Source organism: Patagioenas fasciata, chromosome 4 (assembly GCF_037038585.1).
Source record: "Patagioenas fasciata isolate bPatFas1 chromosome 4, bPatFas1.hap1, whole genome shotgun sequence".
NCBI classification, from domain to species: Eukaryota; Metazoa; Chordata; class Aves; order Columbiformes; family Columbidae; genus Patagioenas; species Patagioenas fasciata.
This window is the reverse complement of record NC_092523.1, coordinates 9,460,035-9,480,956: the sequence shown is the minus strand read 5'-3', so window position 1 is coordinate 9,480,956 and position 20,922 is coordinate 9,460,035. Positions and strand designations below refer to the sequence as shown.

Sequence of the window (20,922 nt, the reverse complement as noted above, 5' to 3'; positions counted from 1 at the left end):
AAATCTGTCTCAAATTCGTAATGAGAAAAAAAAAAATACCATTTAATATGCAGAAAAAAGAGCAAAATTTCAGGCTTGCATTATTGGGCCTTCAAAACGTGAGAAGTTGTAGGTACAACCAGCAACAGAGCTTGTTTTGACACTGGATGTTACAGAAAGAAGAAAGAATTCCCTCTAGGGAAAAGATAAGGAACTTACAATAAAAGCAACATCTTCAAAATCTTTCACAGGCTTCTTTAAAGTGCCATCTGCTGGTCAGCTCATACTTCATGAGGATATGATGAATGACAAACTAGCTAAGAATTTAGACTATTACATGTTCTTTATTTTGTCCTCTCTTAGAAAAAAAGTACTATTTCTTTGACAAAGTTCGGAAGTATTATCTAGACCCTGCAGGATACTATGACACTGTCAACAAGTCATACTATTTAATGATGCAAGCCAGGAACCACAAAAATTGATTGAAAAGCTAAAGCAGATACATGTTTCACGCAAACACACCGAGTGTGTCAATAAACCAGCAGTAATGGTAAAGTCTTTTTTATTTATTAAAAAAAATACTGCTTACACTCTACTGGCACCTACTACATTATTAGGGGGTGGAGGGCCAAGGTAAAAAAAGAAACAAGAATACACCAGCTGTATCTCACGAATACCATGAGCTTTTGGATGGTTACACCAAGTCTCACATAGGCAGTAAAAAACTGCTCCAAGCTTTTGCAGACTCTGAAGTGTTGAGTGTCTTTCTCACATGTGGCCCTATCAGTTCCTCATTAAGAATTAGATTTTAAACAAAATCGTGCTTCACATGGAGCACTGGAAGAAATGACAACTGATGTCAAGTGCCTGGAAGTAAATGTAAGTATTTTGTTTCAAGATTAAATGCAGATATGAATTGTAGTCGTTCATGTGTAAACACCTGACTGCTCTGTCCATCTATCTTAAGACAACTTCGAAGCCCCCCCCCCCCCCTTTTTTTTTTGAGAGGAGTAAAAGTCTACCTTTAATCTCTGATATGTCAGGTCTAAAAATGTTTGGTTTTAAGGCAGAAATGTCCGCACCCCCGCCCTTGTCTCTCTAGCCTGTGAATTAGTTACCCAAAGTAACTTATCAATTGAAAATTTGGCCTGGACTAATTTTATAAAATTCTAAATAAATCCAAGTTAAAAAAAATGCCAAACAACAACAAAAAAACCCTAAAAATCTTTTAAAAATGTCAAATAAAATGCAGCTTTCAAACGAGAAAAAAAAATGAGTGCACCCTTCCTATTGAATACACCTTTCCTAGAGCTCATTTTAGTGGACTGGCATTTCAGAGGTGTGCAGGTAGCAACACTCCTTGACAAATAACAGTCCTGTCCAGGTTCCATTCTGGAACCAGCCGTCCACAAATAGTGTGTGTGGGGAAATAAAGGAGAAAAGGAGGCCAGAATCCACTCAGCATTGCTCGTGGAGGCGTATGTACTTGTGGAATACGCAGAATTTTTGTAAAGAGAGCATCTAAGCCAACATTTAAAAGCATTATAGTGAACACAGAAATATAAAAGTTAAATCAGTAAGTGTATTTAATGTTGAGAAGAATTACAGCCTATTCAATTTGCTGAGCAAGACTTTCACCATTGTGTTTGTTTTTTAAACTCTTCTCCTTAACATTCTGGAGGTTTCTCTCTGAATGAATGCTCTCGGGGTACACACATTTTTAGCCATTTAGACAAGTGCTAAATAACAATACAAAAGGGAAAAAGTTTTTAAAGCCACCCACACAATCCATAATTTGTATCATTCCTTGTTTTGTAGAATAGATCAATAGTAAGCTCAGAAACACATGCCTGACATTTTTGCTTTATTTAAAGGCAAATATATCTAAAGTCCTAGGAAACAAACTGGGCCCAATCCTTAGTTGGCACAAAGTTCAGGTCAGTGTAGCTTTAAACCATCTAAGGATCCAGCCCACTAATCAATCCCCCCTGCACCCAGTCCTGCTCAGGGTAGATTTTCTGTCATGTTGGTAGTGGCCATTTTGATATTTTAAAACCTTTTAAACCCTTGAAAACAATTCACTCTCTAGTTTGTGTATCCATGTTATGTGAGCAGTGCATGAGGTTAATTTTTCTCACATCTTTTGCTGTTTAGCAGTAGCTGAGTAGATTAAGAGCTAAGTTTTAAAGTTTCCACCTCAGCCTATATCATCATATCCTTTTTTACATGTGAACAGTTAAGTTACAACCCAAAATTCTACAAAAGTGAACCTTTTGTCAAGAAACATTTCTGGAAATTTCATTTTATAAACACAATATCTAGAAATAGAAGAATCTTCCTCCTGAGATTACGATATTTGGAGATGCATATCTAGAGTTAAAAAGACAGTATGTTCCTTAAACTGGTCTGGCTGAATAGATGGTCCCAAATTCAAACAGCCTTTAGGCAGCAAGTCCCAGCAGTAAAGCCAAACCGGCAGAAGCTGGTGAGCCAAGAGATGGGAATCTCTCAATTGAGAGAACAAAATGAGAACAAGGATTACTGCACTTGACTGCTGACATGGTCATTATGTCCTGTGGGACCTCCTCTGCTTGTTTTATAGGGGTACAGGAAGGAGAAATTGTTGGTTTTTGTTAAAATATTTTTCCGCTTTCAGTAGATATACAGCCATGAACATGCAACCTTTTTTCCCCACCTGGATGTCAAGCATTTACTCAATGTTGTCTAGATATTTTAACTGCATTAGTTATCGTGTCTAAGCACCTCATGCGTTTGTTAGGGGAGATGAAATAGTCTCTGTGAGAACTGGAAGTCCTACTCCCATGTTAGTAGGCGAGTGTTTTCTCTACAGCTTCTGTAATACAAACTGCTTGAAGCTGTTTGTCTATGGATATTTTACTAAATCCTACCAACTACATTTCTGAATCGACCTGCAAAACAGCATGCACACTTCACCCTCATGCTGCCACTCTTTGGCTGGTTGGTTTTAATTGTGTAGATGACTTGGGGAATGGTTTAATGGATCGTATTAATACATTTCTTGTACATACATTTCATTTATTGTATGTCAATTGAGAAGAATTACAGTTCCAAATACGCTGAGCTAAGACTAAGATTAGTAAGTATCAAGAAGATACATCCTGCACTGTCTATTGAACTCTACTGGGGACAAAGCTATTTGCATCACAGAGAAATAGCACTTAAAACAGCCTGAAAACTAATTTGAGCTTAAAGGGGCTCTGCTCAGAAAACTGTCCAGTTCTAGATCAAACAGAGGGTTAGGAAACTTGCTTTGATTTAAAAGCTATGGCAACATGACAATATTGAGTTACAGAATGTAACTAATGCAGTACACTTACATAAAGTCTGTAGAAGAAAATACAGAACACACTGGCATTTTACTTTGCCTCTAATAGAAGGTTACAATTCTAAAACTTTGTTGGTAAATACATTAAAAACCACAATATGTCAATGTCCCCAAATCAGACGTCTGTATTACAACAAATGAATTTGCAATGCACACGTTAACAGGTTTCACAGAGGCCAGAACTGTAACTTGTCTAGAGCACCAACGTTAGAGAATTCGCCTTTGATTTTTGTTTTTTAAACAAGATTCACACCTGAAAATTTCTGTAATTAAATGGCTGTGTGCAAACACCACTTTTTTTTTACCTCATTCTCAGTTAAGGAAGCTGAAGGAGATGAACTCTTGCTAAAAGCAAGAGTTGAAGATTCTGCTGCTGAAGCCCGATTTCGCTTCTTCAGAGGTTTACATGCATCAGACAGATTTTTCGTTGCTGTAAAATAATTTTGGTTTACAAAGTGAAGTTTGGAACTTTAAAACGTCATCTCCCTGACGCCATTTAAAATATCCCTTCAGATAAAGGAAGGATTGATTTAGGTAGGTCTTCTGGGCTGAGAACATGAAGTAAGTTTCTGAAACCACATCTTTTGGCTAGATATTAAAAATCGAGAGGTTTCTATTCATCAAATATGTACTACAAATGGCTAAGAAATGTTTTCCCATATTTTTTTTCTTTTTGGCTCATTTCTATTAAAATCCAAGTATCTTGTGACTTACGACCTCTTTAAAACAGAGGTAACAGTTATCTCCTCAGTTAAACATTAGAAGGCCTATGTGATCTCATGACAATCTGAGTACCACTGATGCTTTAAGAGGAAGGTCACACAGAGGAGCTGGGTACCAGACATTATCTACAGCACGTCATCACTTAGACATCACGCAGAACTTGCTGGAGCTTACTGGTCTTTGGCACATCATCATAAAACCTAAAGACATGCTCTTACACGAGTTACCTTAAACTTGAGCATCATTAACAGGTCTGACTTCCGGATTTTGGTCCAAGGTTACTTAGAATTCCCTCTCGCGCTCCACACTGTCTCCCATCAACCATCATGTAAAAGGACTAAAATCACATAGTAACTGAATACATTGATGGTCACTGCACTTCCATTTTATTGGGCTAATGCACAATGACAAGTTGGAGCAGCAGGATCTGTAACGCTGCTCGCCAAGATCGCAGGGCAACAAGCTTTAATTTGGTGCCATCAAATGGTGAACTTGTGAACTGCTGCTCTAAATCAGCAATCCACAATTTCAGTCAATTATAACGTTCCAAAATGGTGGGAGTGAAGGAAGAGGGCACGTTCCCCCCCCAAAACTGTGGCACGCTGGCTGTAACTGGTTATTGCAACAGCAAAATTTAGCCGGCTGCCTCAGACAACCTGTTTATTTTAAAAGTATTTAACTGAAAAAGTTACATTAAAACTTATTCTGACCACATTACCTGACTGGTTCTTTTGTGAAGAGGAGGTTTCTGTGACCTTAGAAGAGTTTGTTTTTGCTGTTTTGTCATTGCTTGTCTCCCTCTGTCACAAAAAAAAATATGAAAAAATAAAAAAACTCCTAATTGATGAGTGGTTGGATAAAACTGGCAATTACTTCTGGATTTATGTTATTAAAAAGAAAGTGTCTTTACAAATATCTGAATGTTAATGTAGTTAAGCTAGCCCCATTTTACAGCACAGGGTACAAACCCATAAACAAAGGAGGACAATTAAAGAACACAGTATTCCAGTATCCCACTTATCCATCCCAAACTCAGCATATCCAAAAGGGGAGCTCTCAATGAACACAAGACACGTAAATTATCCTTACTATTCTTTGTCTAAATTGGTCACATTAAAATCTTTAATTATTAAAGGTAAACTGCAGAATCACTATATCAGTTTGAGAATAAACCCTGTGCAGAATTTAAAGTCTCAGAGAGGCTTGCTTTCAACTCCACAACTTATAGCAGTGCCTTTTTTTAAATTACTATGGTTAAGATTGTTTCAGCATTTCCAAAATAAAACCCCCATTTTCAAGGAAGCGCAAACAACACATAGATCTGCTCCAGATTGAGAATTTATCATTAAAAGTTTAGGCCAAAAACTGGGGAAGTTTTTGTCAAAGCTTTGCCAAAATTAGACACTATTCCTTATACATGCCACTATTTTTTTTTCCTTTTGTGTGTTACAAATTCATTCAAGTAATAACCCACTAAAACAGTAGTCAAGAATGCTTAACCCTGACCAATGCTCAATAATCCAACAGAGCAGAGGTTTTGCATACTTTTTCATATTCTTCATCTGACATTTAGTTTTTTTACGACAGATGTGCAGGTGAACACCTCAAATAGCAAAGAACTGGTTTCCTTTGTGAAAATTAATAGGAATGGCTGCGGTACTACAGATGTGCTACACTGAGCTTTTACTGACTTCGAAGCAGACTGAGACACCTTACCACTAATGCCACCAGGCGCCCAATATCAGTTTTGTAAGACTACTGTTACACTTCTGTGCAAAAATGAAAGAAAATTTACAGTGTAGTTCACTCTTACATTTAAAGCATGCTTTACAGAACCCCCATTTTGTTAACGTGCATTTTATACACATCCATGAAAGCAAAGACGAATGAATCAGGTTTTCCAGCTTCTGTATAGGTACTTAAGACTTAGTTACTTTGTGCAAAAAACATTCAGATTTTGTAAAAAAGAATTAAGGACAAAAAGGAGAGGAAAATGCATGACTCTCATGCAAGAAGTAAAACACTGTGAAAAAAAGCTCCTCCTATTCAAAATTATTGCAACAAAAGCCTGCAGGTAAACCGGGAACAGCAGAAGGAAGGTGTATGGTTAGTGTTGGCTTTTTGAACCATTACATAGACATTTTCACTGTCATTCACTAAATGCTTTACTAAGCAGCAGCACATACAGCTAGAAATACCCTGGGCTGGTGAAGGCAGGAAAAAGACTAAGAGATCATTCATAAAAGAAACCGCAAAGCAACCCATTCTACTATATCTGAGCCTTCTGTGGACAGAAGCACAAACACTGCTAAATGCATTTAGTTTCCAAATTACCTAATATTTACACGTATCAGATTCCTTCTAACTAGTTCTGATAAATAGATCAGATAGAGGACAACACTTTTAAAATGAACATTACTCAGCGTTATCAGTGGTATGCAGCTTATGGGAATAATTCATCTCACGTATTTGTTTATTTTCCTGTTAATATTCACATCTGCATCACAGCATCAGAGATACCAGAACCTCCTCTGCATGAACTATCCTGCAACCGCCCTTCATTCTACTTGTGATAATGGGGGCTAATTGTAGCGTATGAATGCTGGTGGGACAGTAAAGAAGTAACTTTAGGGACAGTCAAAGCAAGGACTTCATAGCAGGAAATAATTACAATAAGTAAACAATTATTCCATGGATCTAATGTATTACAGTGAATTCAAATCAATTCAACAAGTTTAAAAGAAGTCCAAAAACTTCTCCTAGGATATAAGAAGAATATTCAATAACTAACCTGTTAGAGCAAGAAGTGCAAAAACCAGTTTTGGCCCTTCTTTTTCCAAAGGTAACAACATTTCTCTAAGAATTACCTTTGTCCCTTGCTAATAAGCTCATTAAGCCTGGCTTCTGCAATTCTATTTATTTTTTATATTGAACTCTAAAGAAGTTGCCTGAATCGCCACAATATCAACAGAGATACTGAAATAACCAGCAACAAACTGCCATCTACAAATGTGACCTGCGTAATTAATTTAAAATTAATTAAAAAATAAATCCACTACCTTTCCTTATATTAGGTTGTTTCTTTTAATCATCCAGAGATGAGGTCTGCAATACTTGCACTACACTATGATATTGCAATAACATACCTGAAAACACCTGTGAGCTAAAGTTTCCACACAAGTAAAACCCACGAAGTTCACTGGTCTCCATGCATGACTAAATAAACCTACGCTTAAGATTTGGGCTGCATTCATATACGTAGCTGTAGTGACCTATGTAAGGAAAATTCTCATTTTCACAAGCAAGCTAAACTGCAAAGGAGCCTGTGATTTGTGCAAGAGCTATACAGTAATATTGCCTGCAGGTTCCTAACGTAAGAAATGGGTCAGCATGCTGCTCTAAAATGTTCTGTAGGCTTCCAGTTCTTTAAAACTAATTTTCCTGTTTTGCTTTACTTGCTTTCCTCTCCCTCCACTTTTCTCTACATGAAGTATTGACTGAAGATATTTTTTTCCCATTCTTGTATATATCTCTGAACTCCAATTCAGGAGGAACGAAGAAGAACTACAAAGCATGACAAGATGGAAAGGTCATGCCTCTGCACATTCCTCTGCAAAACAGATTTTTGCAGCATACATTTTCATCACAGTTTAAGCAACTTGTCATATCTCTATCCTCAAAACCAAAGAAAAAACCCCCACAGTGATAAGCTCACATGTATCTCTGAATATTTGCAACAGTTTGCTTTGATATACGGACATTACTTTTTTAATCCTGGAAACGGAAATGCTGACAAACTTAACTACAGCAATGTGATTGGTGCTGCTATAAATCAACCCAAACAAACCAACGACATAATTACCTTCCGATTATTCTGTTTATCCATCCTGAGTCTTTTCCTAGGTGCTTCCTGAACTTCAAAATCTTCTGTAGGTTCCTTTGTCCTCTTTTTTTGGTTTCTTTTATTTCCATGTAAGTTACCTTGGGATGGGGGATGGGGAAACTTACATGAAAAATAATCTAAAACCCACTTTCAAATTATTTTGAACTGATCTAGTTATTTAAGTTACTTTTCTTTCAGTCATTATTTTTAAAACATGGTTAAACATTAACACAGTTTGATAATCTCTTAATGCTTAAGGCCTGGTTTCTGGTGCTGAAGACTAACTCTAGAACACATCCAAATCAACTGCTTCATACTCGAGTTATTTTAGAAAGATGAGTCTACCTATATAAGCACTAGTTTAAGGTCTGACTATTACTGCCCAACAATTGTTTTGTATCTTCAGTCTGCACATGAATGATCTAAATAGCTTTTAACTCTCCTGCTGCTTTGTAAAAGTCTCGTTATCACAGAGATGAAATTTCAAGTCTCCTTTAAGTTCTCCAAATGATACAGATGGAGATACAGGTGATATCTATTAAGGGCCCTCTGGAAGAAAACAAGATATCACCAATGGTACAGATTAGCTCTCTCTCTCTGGTATGGCAGTTCCAGACTCTCTCTAACACGCTTAACTTATATTTTAGAGGAGACCATAAGATCCCTTTGTGAATCAAAATCCTAAGAAGAGAATCATGTTGGTCATTTTAAACCAACAGACTTATTAACGTATTTAGACAATCATTCACTGTAAAGTTGAAGCAGCTGCTACATGACAAAAGGTCAGTCGCTAACCTACATTTGCACAGGTTCAGCTACTGTGTGCACTGCCTCTACCTCAAAAAGACAGATGAAGATTTAGGAACTGGTCTGTTTCCATCAGGATGAGATGACAACATTATTACACTCTCCAGCACTCTCTAGTTTATGAAGCTACAGAGTATCATGACTATGAAGACTGCAAGCTCCAGGGGCACAAATATGTTAACTGAAAATTGCCCTACAGTTACAAGCATTCTCCTCCAGTGGGAACAAATAGCTGTAATTATTAAAAATTTAGCAACTTGAAAATATGGGTAATTTTCAAATTAATGTTCTTAGCTAAACAATCGGGGACATATTCTATGATCAGACTCTGAATCCACAAAGCAGACTGAAATGGCTCCAGGAGAACCTGCTACTTACAAAAAGCCAGCAAAAGAAATCCCACGATATTCTTCCAAGTTTAAGATAAGAGGATTTGGGTAGGGGAACGATTGAACTGACATGTTTTCATCTGTAGATAACTATAAACGTACACAATATATGTACTAGAAACACCTGGTACAGGTACAATTTCAATTACATTTCTTGCAATATGAATGACACTGAGGAAGGTGAACAAAATTCAGCACTACAGTGTTTAGATATTTAATTTGGGATCCATTAAAATTCTAACGTCAAGGAAGACAACATCTGAGATAAAATAAAGAGATTATGATACGTGGGCGATTACATAAAAAAATACACTCAATAGCTACTTATAAGGATGAACTGTTTGCACACAACACAACTTTCAATTACTTCTGGATCTTGATCTCCTTTTAGGTGAGTCTTGAAACACTTTACGTTTGGCCTCTCCAATATTCTTCAATGATGAACCTTGAGAGATACAGAATGTGTTTTTTTTTTAAACTGATATCCAAATATTTGACACTTAAAATTTAAAGTTAAAAACTTTTCAATTTTCCACAAAATGATGTTATTTCACACACACACAGTTAACAAAACTGACTGCCATTTTTATACAAGTTTTTCCAAGTCTCACAAACTTTCAAACACTCCCTCTCATTCTTGTCATTGCCCAAAGCAGCACCTGTTGTCTTCTGATACTTCCACAATAAGTCCCTCTCACAGTGCTGTAAAGCTATTTAAATTTGGAAAATGATAGCTAGTTAAATTTGATAAAGCTCATGAAAATGCCAAACTATCTTCTTCCTTCTTTCTCAAATAAGCGACTCCAAGACCCCTCAAGTATTTTGCAAAATAATTGAGACTGTTCATCAAAACCAAATGCTAGACAACAGCAACCAAAAAAAAAGGAGAAAAAAGGTATTTGCACTCTGGTACAATGCCCTAAAAACTTTGAGTAGCAAAATAAAATGCCAAACGGATGGAAGTTTCAGATTAAAGTTCGGAATACTTCTTCCTGAGTTAATGATGACATGAGGTAATATACTTCAGGTGTATGTGAAGGAAAGGTGTAGCACTGATTAAACTTTTAAACCGTTTCCTAACTATTCCATAAAAAACCAGCTCAAATTTTACTAGTAGTAACACTTCATCTTCCCTTTCCAGCTTCCACTCGTAACAGGCAGTGGATGCAATGGCAGCTGCTTGTGGGCAGAAGAAGAATGAGAAATCAGCAATCGCTAAACAGTAGAAGGTTTACATATAACAACTTTTCAGAACAATGAGCAAGAAATGTAGACTTCATGGGTTGCGTTTATTGTAACCATTGGCATTCCTTTGCTATTGGCACAAACACCAAGAATTAAAACTGGAAAACAGTGAAAGCTGTTTTCCCTACAGGTCTCAAATATGTGCTTAGTTTAACACCACTATGTATATCAAATTTAGTTAGAGTACACTAGCACAGTTTTACGTTTACCAGAGTCTTCTTCAGATTTGGGAGAGGTCACTATGGCAAACTTTGTGTTATAGCGAGCTTTCTGTTTTTCACTAAGCATGTTCCACTGCGATTCGAGCAGTTCTTCAATCTCCTCACTTGAAGCATCTGGATGTTCAGCAACCACCTATACATGCAGAAATAGGGTTGTATTAACAAAAGGTGACCATTGAAAAAAATGGCGTACATCTATTGCTTTGCAAAACTGGATACAAACAAGTTATTTAACATTTCTGCTGCAGACAGAACTAGATTAAAACCTTCTGTATCCAGTTTTTCTTTGAAGAACCATTTCTCTGTCCCTCTAAAAAATTCTATTAGCATATTCAGAAGTAATAAGAATCATTTTGGAAGTATTTATTTGCCTTTTAACATTCAAAAAATAGAGTAAGCTTAAGTCTTGTCTTGTGGCCATCCAAAAAATGTTGTATTATTTCTTGTTGAAGTTTAAATCTATACCACAAAAGACAGACGAGCAATATTGGAATATATGCTTGCCTACAAAGACATACACCATTTTGTAGGAGAACTCATTAAACACAGAACTCATTACACCTATCTTAGCACAGAGATTTACACAAGCTAGCATCTGATGCAACATTTTCCTACGTTAATTCATTGCTTTTTACTATGTATATGAACATTGGGAACTCAGAAAGCTGTGCATCTTTTCTTAATCATAGGAGCATGACACATAATAGCCGCCCATTTAAGAGAGTTCCTAGAAGTTTATTCAACACAGACAATCCAGTATTAAAGACAAAGAAAAAAGTCCTCCCAAACTCCTTCAGTATTCCCATACTTCTACTTGAGGAAAACCAGATTTGATTAATTCTGGAAATCAGAAATCTCTAAGACTGTATGATCTACAGAAATCAAGCAGTAGCTTTAAAAACAGCCTCTCTCATCTCATTACCCAGCAGTCTCCAAAATCTCATTACTGAAGTGATGTAATCAATACCCCAAAAATCATGGAGTAAAATGAAAACTAGGCCAACAAAGCCAAGTGTTCAAATTGTAACACCACTGAACAGAAATACAAATTTTCTGTGACAAATGGAAGGGATTAAATCTGATTTCTTATAACTTAGTGTCTTATAATTGCACTGCCTGTTGTCAAAGAAGATCCAAGTGTGATTGAAGCCTCTCCAGGGATTAGAACTTGTAACTTCCTTCCATTGGGATCATTCAGTGTCTAGAAGGAAAATTCATGCTCTAATTTTTCTCCTCATAGAGTGCTAAGAGTTCTCTTGCTTCTATCTGGCATAACCCATCTGCATAAGGCTTGGACAATATAGCTACATTTGGAGGCCTCTACTCAAAGCTTGATTAAAATCCAACAATGTCAAAAAAGTTATTGAAAGGGGTGAATGTAGACAGACACAGAAGATACCCCTCCAACAAATCTCACTTCTTTAGGAAAAGAAACTAGCATCAATTTTGACCACTGCCGCTAAAAGTGTATAGTTCATTATGCTCAACTAAGGCACAGAGTTATTTAATTCTCTAAGAAATAATTGGCTTTGCTCACAAAAATGAGATACAGTTCAATATCATCTCCAGTTCCACCAAAATATGAATAAAACCAACTCTCAACTGACTAGGAGTGCTTTGAAATGACAAGCAGAAGACACTCATGGTTCTTAATGGTTAAGGGATCCTTGCAGAGAAGCCCTCAAGGGAAAATACCCAGCAGTCTTCTCCAAAGTCTTCATGCTGAAATACTCCATCCCAGCATACACACTGGAAATTAAGTATTTGGTATCTTGGTGTATGTGAAAACCACATGCTTCTCCCAGGTACTTATCTAACTATGCTACAGAACACATGGAAGATCTTTTATTTGGTTTAGGAACTAGTATCACTATAGGTGTGGAAAACATGGTAATTAGACCAGGCACGACCTTGCTCACCGGAGCAAAGCGTATTACCTTTGATGTTCAACAACTCCTTACACAGGCAGAAATCTCCAATTGTAAACTCAACCAACAAAATTATTTGTTAATTTACCTCAAAACCGACTCAAGGCCTAAATCAATGGATGAATATAAACAGCACAGCCTCTCACTGAACAATACCTTTATCGTGAGTCAGACACTCCCTTCTAATGACTCCTAAGGTTATATTTCACAGAGGAAGCGCATAAGAATGCCAACAGTACAAAATACAACTTTATGCCTTTGGTAACAGCACGAAATACTTAATGTGTCGCTACAACCACATAAGTGTTCCAGGCTTTGAACACCTCCCTCAGGGCAGCATGCCTCTTCAATCATTTAAAACATTTTCCAGCAGTTCATCCAGTCTTACAGCAGCCATCATTCATTTCTAAAAATTTCAACTATTCCTCACCCTCCTATCCCCAGAAAACATAACACAGTAAGTAGTAATTAACAAAACTAAATTCATATTTGAATCCTACTACTGTACAATCTGGACTCCAAGAACACCACGGCAGAAACAGCTCTACTTTTAAGAGAGTTTGTCATTATCAGAAGCCCCAAAAGAGAAGCCTTCAATCATTCCTTTCCATTCATCTCCATCCCTTCCCCTGTCTGGGGGCCAGAGATGGATCCATATTTTTCCTCTCTTCTAAGGTGCCACACACAAATACTAAAGTAGCCATAAGATGCCATCAATACAGGTAGCTCAGAAAGAGGTATATTTTTTCAGCCAAGGTTATCACTCCTCCTAAAGCATCAAAACATCTACAACAGCAACAAAACAAACTATTGGATGGAAAGCAAACCATGCAAGTTGAATCAGATAACCTTAACGGAAGGGGAAACTCCAAATATGACTGTGGGTACAATCTCCACCTTCCACTGAAGGCAAAGACACTGCCGTTTTAAAAGCAACAACAGGCTGGAAATATAAACCAAATTTGGGTAACTTAGGTTCTGTGTGAGAAGCACGAATATCTAAAATGCTATTTCTGCACTTTGCCAGTTAACTTTGCATCAAGAGAAAGGAAAGACTCTCCTCCCCGGAGCACTCCGAGGGACTGTTACCTACAGTTACCTGGTGTATACGGTGTTCCTAACCCAGTTCTATTCTATAGGGATAAAAGCTTCTGTACCTATGAGAATGGATCACACAATCAGGTGGAATGGGGTTTTCATGATTGATCTTATTAAAAGGTATTCTTGGTAGAAACGCTAGGCTATCCTCTCTCTGCAATATTTCGAAACTTACTGCCTTCTACTTATAACACCATTCAATATTAGCCACTATCATCAGTGTGATTTTCAAGCTTATGCAAGTTTTTCAGTTTCCCGAAATGACACTTGAAGACAAAGCAATTCTTCAATGTATTGTAATAGTCTTGACATTTTCTATCTATTAATTTGAGAATTACAGTATAACCATAGTATGGGATGAAGCTTGATAACTGGCACAGAAAATAAAAATATAACATCAGAGACTCAGCACGTCTCTTCTGTGGTAAGATACGTTTGGCTAAGACTCCATAAAACCAGTCATAATAATCTTATTTCTTCCAGAGAAGTAATTTTATGTCTCTCAATATTGCACAAGAGTTCTTGCTACCTACCTTAAAGGCCAAGGAAATTCCCTCTTGCCATTATACAAGACACAAGGTTACTTACAGAAAAACTGAAAACAGAACTCTAGTCTCTCAACCGTGAGACAGGTGATTTACCCATACAGCTTTTCATCATGAATATGTCAAAATCTATATTTAATAGTCTGGCTACAAAACCCTTTCCTTTCCACAGCCAACAAACTGTACTGCCAATACTTTTCTCCATTTAACCAAAGTCACTAAAAGATACACAACGCTGTGTTCGTTTTAATTCTCAATATTAGCTTCAGTTGCAATGTTCTAAAAAGATCCTAAGTTTAAACACAACTAATTGTCTTTCATAGAACAGAAGCTGCTTTTCAATTTTTCTTTATAAAGTTCACATCTATTAACGTTTTCTAACACAAACATCCTATAATGAAGTCAACCATTCATAACTAAAGACTGTGACAAAGTCACCACCAACTTTGTGGTCCTTCTGTGAGCATTACGGAATACTATATGAAAACAGGAGAAGTCACACTTCTTTCACTGCATGGAATTGTACTGCAAATAGAGCAGAGGGTGTAAGGAAGAAAAATGATGCTCGTGATTTTAAAGTAATGAGCTAGAACAGCAGTACTGCTTTTATACCTCTAACAGTCTTCCTACAAAATGTTGATATTAAGGTATTTATTCTACCTTGTCTTGGAGTGCAATCCTCTCTAGGGGATCTAGTTTCTGTTCCAGCAGACTGCATGCTGCCAGTGATTTTCACAAGCTTTGTTAACCAGCTTCTTTTGAAGCTCAGCAAAAGATTCTAGGTGGTCAAATGGAGTTTTTGAGTAGTTCAAAGACAAGGGAACAAACCAAAGGAACCGAGCCACATTTTCAGAAAGAATGTACAAGCTAACTACCAACAGTTTGTCATAAACAGCATAACCTCTGTTATATTTGCCTGAGCATATGTATGCATATCTACAACATTTTTCATACATAAAAACAAGTTATGGCTAATACAAAGAACTATTAGATTACATAGGAAGAAACTAACATGATACACGCTTACAGTACAACGGCATTATCAATATCTTGTTTATATTGCTTATCCCTTTCTTTCTCTGTTCCTGTCTAGACTAAGATTTGACACAGGCATACCTTGTCAAGCCCAGATTATTATAGATTCTACAGTAAAAACCAGTTTTCATCCACTAAAGCAGACAAGTTTCTATAAGCACAGAAATGAGAAGAGGCAACCAACAATAATAACAGCTAAAGGAGACTAACCTCATCTCTGTGCTTCTGACAGAAAACCAAAAATTGAGATACTGCATCGCCTTTTCTGCTTCGCGGAGTAGATGCTGGAGTTTTCTTTCTATTGAGAGGGGAGCCTATCCCTCTTTTGGATTCTGCCTGTTCGGATGACTTTTGAGGAGTAGTATTCTTAGTCTCCAACTGACTGCTTTCTTGTGTATCATCAGAGGCAGACAATTTTGATGTCCTTCTCCTCCTCTTGTTAGGAATGCCAGACTCCTTCATCGATTTCAGATTATGAGTGGTTTCTTCGCTTGAATAAGATGACTCGTCCATCTCCTCTAATGGTTCCACAGCAATGCCAACTTCCTTTGCCACTCGAGGATTAAGATGAGGTCTGTCCCTAACATAGATGAAGGTGTACTTGGCCTTCCGTTCTTCCACTGTCATGCCTACTGCTTCACTTGCTTGCTTAACACCCATGTCCCACTGTGGCCGTAGCTTCCCTGAAACAGGCTTTAACATCTGCAAGATAAAAGACGACAGCGTGAGAAATCTGCCTGGTTTTGATTTCAAAACGCCAACATTAACACAAAACAATTCCAAGAGACTAACTGTAACATCTGATTGTAATTTAGACATTCAAATGGAATTGTGTTTGATAGCACTGATACCACGCAGGAACCAATGGCAAAGCAAGAGAGTTCAGATTTTCAATAAGTAACAGCCAGTGGTAAGTCACCTAATTCTTTGCATGTCTAAGTACAAGCCTCTGTAGTACAAACTGTTTTTAACACTTTCTAGAATATCTATTTGTATCCATACATAGCTGTAACAGTAAAATACAAAGCTGCAAACCTTGTCTGACTTGGTAGCCTCTTACCTTTATTTTCTCTGCTCTAGTGAGGGCTTGTTTTGCACTTTCCTGGCATAACTGTTCAAACTGGTCTTTTTCTTTGAAGGGCACAAGGCTCTTCTCAAATATCCAGGCTCGCTCTGGGGCATCTCCAAAAAACTGAACATGATATTGACGAAAACTCTTTTTCTGTCCTGAAAATTAAAAAAGCAAATGTATTTAAGACACAACTTAGGTTGTTCTCTGCACTTTCAGACTCAAAGTCTTTTGCAAGCTGTTGTAGTTACCATGACAAAAGCACAGTACAACTGATCAACCTTTCAAGAACCCACTCAACCATCTTGACAGTCTGTGAGCTATGATCTGTGAATCACAGAATCGACTGGGTTGGAAAAGACCTCAGAGATCATCAAGTCCAACCCTTGGTCCAACTCCAATCCATTGACCAGATCATGGCACTAAGTGCCATGTCCAATTTCAGTTTAAAAACCTCCAGGGACGGTGAGTCCACCACCGCCCTGGGCAGCCATTCCAATGCCTGAACACTCTCTCTGTAAGGAATTTCTTTCTAATCTCCAGCCTAAATTTCCCCTGGCAGAATTAAAGCCAGGGGACACAAACTATTGGGACACAAAAGCCCAATAGTTTAATTCCAAACAAGAACATGCTTTGCTAAATTATCTTCAGGTTACAATCATCTGTCAGTGCTTTCCGTGTATATTAACTTACACCTAGGCCTGGATATATCTGAAAATGCTACATTTGAAAAAGTTTCCAAACCTTGGATAGTGTGTGCACTCAGCCACATCTCTGATTAGACTAAACTTTATATTTTAACATTCTTGAATAGAAACACATACTTCAGCTTGCTTTAACACTTGTAATCACAACCTCACCTTAACCAAGTAAAGAATCAAAGCAAGAAATAAAGAGGATTTGGGTGGTGAGAGAGCAGGAAGAGAACAATTCTGAAACACAGACAGGAAACATTCATACTTCTAAGATTGTGAAAAGAAATATTGGTTTATTGTATTAAGATATAGGCATACAACCTTCCCCTTCCAAATATCTCAGCGTGTCTACAGTGATGAGGGAAGACAACAGCTTCAAAATTTACCACAGTTCACAATAAAGCAACTTGCAAAAGGTAAGAAAATCAGACTTTACATGTCCTCCACTATCTCCTTAATTTAAACTCACAGATTTGTTGTTTAAGTGTTCAAATTAGGGTCTCATTTAAAAAAAGGAGAAGATTTTAACTGTGATGACCTACAGTTTTGAGTTTGTAAATTCTATTCTGCTAGAAAAGGATCAGTTAACCCCCCCCTACCCACAGTATCTATGGTTCTTCAAGGTGTCACCACACTAGCATGTACTATAGGAGGAAAACCCAGTAAGAACAAATAACAGTCACAGTTCTCCTTTATGGATGTCTTTAAACTAGGTGTAGATTTTGCTAGGCTATTCACACACTGCATGTCTTCCACCTTAATCACCAACTTGTGGCTTCATGCATTACTATCACAGGGTTTTTTAAACTTAGAGTGACTCATTTGAGATAAGATATGAGAGGAATGCCATAGGGAAAGCTCTTGGGATTGTATGTATCACACGTCCAGTCCAGTAGTCCAGTACATGTTCCAGTAATGCACAGTTGGGAGCAATTCTCTCGCACAGTTAATTATTTTGCCCTTGTCAAGAAAATGTTGCTTAACTGGGGACTACTGAGCTCCGATGACTTAATCTGTTGATGATGAAATAAAGGATAATTTTCATATTTTACCAGGATGTCCTAGCTGCAGACAGAGATGGCACAGACAACATCTACAACCACTTGTAAAGATCTGCCTCTTAGCACCAACAGCCCAGTTCCAAGCAGACACTGTGCTCCTTTTACAATATAATGCTGGATGGCCGTAACTGCCTAATTAAGGAGTCTAAATAGCAGAACCACTAGAATAATTGAACCTATTTGTAAATCTTCAGATATCTTCTGTGGGCTGTGTTTGTATCAATGCTCGTAGATAAAATAACAGAATTCATTGAGGGTTGTTAGATATAAAGACATCACTTTGGGCTCACAGAACCCTGGAACCACTAGTTACTGAAGGTCTGGGGGAGTGTTCTGGGGACCTACCGCTATTACTTGTCTTTTTCGGTACCCTCACATCTGTGGGTGACCACAGGCAGAGCCGGGATACTGGATGACATGGAGCTTTAGTGTGACTCAGTATGTGCCTTTTTACACGAGTGTGTGCATCCTGTAAGTTATAAACTTTTCTCAAGCATAACCAGCTGGAATGATGAAATCAAGTACTGGCATCCAGAAATTCAGATTGTTTATAAACATTGTAGAACGTAAACCTAGAAATGAGAAATAGAGATCCAGCTGAGTATTTCTACAACTCCCAGACAAAAGGACTCTTCTGTTTGGAACAGGAGACTTTTGACTGTGCTTCAATTGTGGACAGTAGGTGGAAGAAAATACAAGGCTGGAAATATGTAGTGATGGAAATATGCACATCAGCGTGCATTTATCAGTTATTACAGCTGCCCAGAGCTGGTCAAACTTCCTGAAGGGAAAGGCAGGTCCAAGCCAACTCCACAGCAAATATCAGAAACGATCCTCATTCATATCACGTGAAAAAGATAGAAGTTAACATCTCAAAGTACTTGGGGTGGGCCCTTCTTTCTGTTAGTACTCCACAGGTCGCATTCAGACATATGACACGGTTTTTTGCTAGATCTATTTCTATAGTTTCTTATAAAAAGCTACCACAGAGATTCTTGATAATGAAGCACAAACCTTGCTCCTTGCAAGAAGCAGAGTAATTCAGCTGGGAATAAATAAACAGCCTTATTTGTCTCAAAATCCAGCTCTTTATCTCATGATAGACCTAATAATCCAAAGACTAAAATCATAGGATCAAAACTCTGAAAGACTGTGACAAGAAAAATTTGTCTGAGGAGTCTACAATAACCATTCTAGCAATTATATGAATGCTTGAAAGGGTTCTCAAGAAGCTGTTTAGTTTCCTACCAACATTGAGCCTAGCTACAATCCTAGAGATCCTCCTTCAATTTGTTCTTAAAAACCTCCTATGAATGAAGTCACACCATTTCTCCAGGCAAACCACCCCAATGCTTCACTATCTTTACCCGTACCAAGTTCTTCTGAATACGTAGCCTAAATATTCATTGCTACTAAGCTCTCTCCTTCCCAGAACAAGAAGGGTTTATGCCTTTTCCCCTTTGCATGTAACTCAAGTTATTTAAAGCCATTTATTCAGTTCTACTGTAGCTCCTTGTCAGATTAAACATGCCCAGTTCCTTCAAGTCTGCCCATGCAGGTAGACTCCTAGATTTCTGCTCATTCTGTCCTCAGAACCTTCTCTGTTTGGTCCGTGTTTCTTCAAATAAGATGTCCAAACAGAAGGAAACGAACAAAGTACTCCCACTGAGGCCATGCTACCACTGGAAAAGTAAAGCATCTACTTCATGCTTTTTATAAGCAACACTATCAGTTTATGTCAGTGCGACTTTGGTCTTTCTGCAGAGAAAACTACAATGGGTTATCACGACTCTCCGATACCTTTCTGCAAAAATGCAGCTTTTCACTCATTTCCCAGCCTGAGCACCTCCCACTGTAAAAATTCAGATATACTGAACTACTTTTCTTCTTTTTTTTCAGACCAGACCTCCAAAGTGTCAAGATTATTCTGACTTCCAATCCTACATGTTTACAGTCCCTCTACACTGGGTATTTGTAATGCTGGTGCAAATTTTAGATGTATACTCTAGTCTGCCTTCCAAGTTCTCAATGCAACCCTTGAAAACTACATAAAAAACCCCATAAAAGCACTCCCCACATATGGCAATGCATAGTTGAGTTACTAAGATCTCTAGCGACAAGTAGACGCCTCACTCTGTTTATAACAATGGAAGTCAACACTTTTGCTTGATCTAATAAAATACATGAATGTATTTAGAAGCATAAATATAAAACCAAAGTTATGTGCTCCTTCTTTGGTTTGACATTCCTATTAGCTTCTTGTTTTTCTCCTTAATCTGTAAGTTTCCTGGATTCCATTTTTCAGGTCTTCAAACTTTCAGCACAGTTTGGCATAAACATAGTAAAAAAGGAGTTTGCAGTGCTCAGCTGGAGTTAAAAGCAGTGAGGGATGCAATGTGCAGCAAGAAGAGTTTCTGTAAATACAACAGGAGCAAAGGGAAGGTTAAGAAATGCTCACTGAGTCAGCGGACTTGAATGATAAAGGACACAGAAGAGGTTGGGGTACTCAATGCCTTCTCTGTCTCAGAGTTCTATTTGTTTGGTTTTTAAACTGTAACATCTGCCCCCAAGCCTCCAGGTCCATCTGTCTAGTGATAAAGGCTGCAAGACTGAGGCACAACCTACAGCATATTAAGAAGTCAGGAAGCACCTAATCAAACTGGATGATGAGACCAGATGGGACGCTTCACAAGGAGCTGAAGGTGTTGGCCAATGTGATTGCAAGGGTGATCTGTGTAACTTTTGAAAGGTCAAAACCAGCAGGGGAGATACCCGAAGACTGGAAAAAGGCAGACATTGCAAACATTGCATCTATCTTCAAGAAAAACAAGAACAATCTGGAGAACTCCAATCTAGGCTGACTAGCTTACACTCAAT

General features: G+C 37.8%; 1 protein-coding gene across 5 annotated transcripts in view; it reads right to left on the bottom strand.

The window, feature by feature from the left end:
• NSD2 (nuclear receptor binding SET domain protein 2) overlaps positions 1 to 20,922 on the bottom strand; it is a 103,746-nt gene that overhangs the window by 25,111 nt on the left and 57,713 nt on the right. For 3 of the 5 annotated variants that reach the window (XM_065836148.2, XM_065836147.2, XM_071808479.1), the window contains exons 4-10: positions 16,281 to 16,447; positions 15,431 to 15,922; positions 10,603 to 10,747; positions 9,516 to 9,593; positions 7,932 to 8,050; positions 4,788 to 4,869; positions 3,652 to 3,776 (exon numbers count right to left, since the gene is read on the bottom strand). In XM_065836148.2, coding sequence (XP_065692220.1) covers positions 3,652 to 3,776; positions 4,788 to 4,869; positions 7,932 to 8,050; positions 9,516 to 9,593; positions 10,603 to 10,747; positions 15,431 to 15,922; positions 16,281 to 16,447 — 1,208 coding nt within the window. The remainder of the gene's footprint in view (positions 1 to 3,651; positions 3,777 to 4,787; positions 4,870 to 7,931; positions 8,051 to 9,515; positions 9,594 to 10,602; positions 10,748 to 15,430; positions 15,923 to 16,280; positions 16,448 to 20,922) is intronic. The other 2 variants (XM_071808480.1, XM_071808481.1) reach the window with 2 other exon arrangements.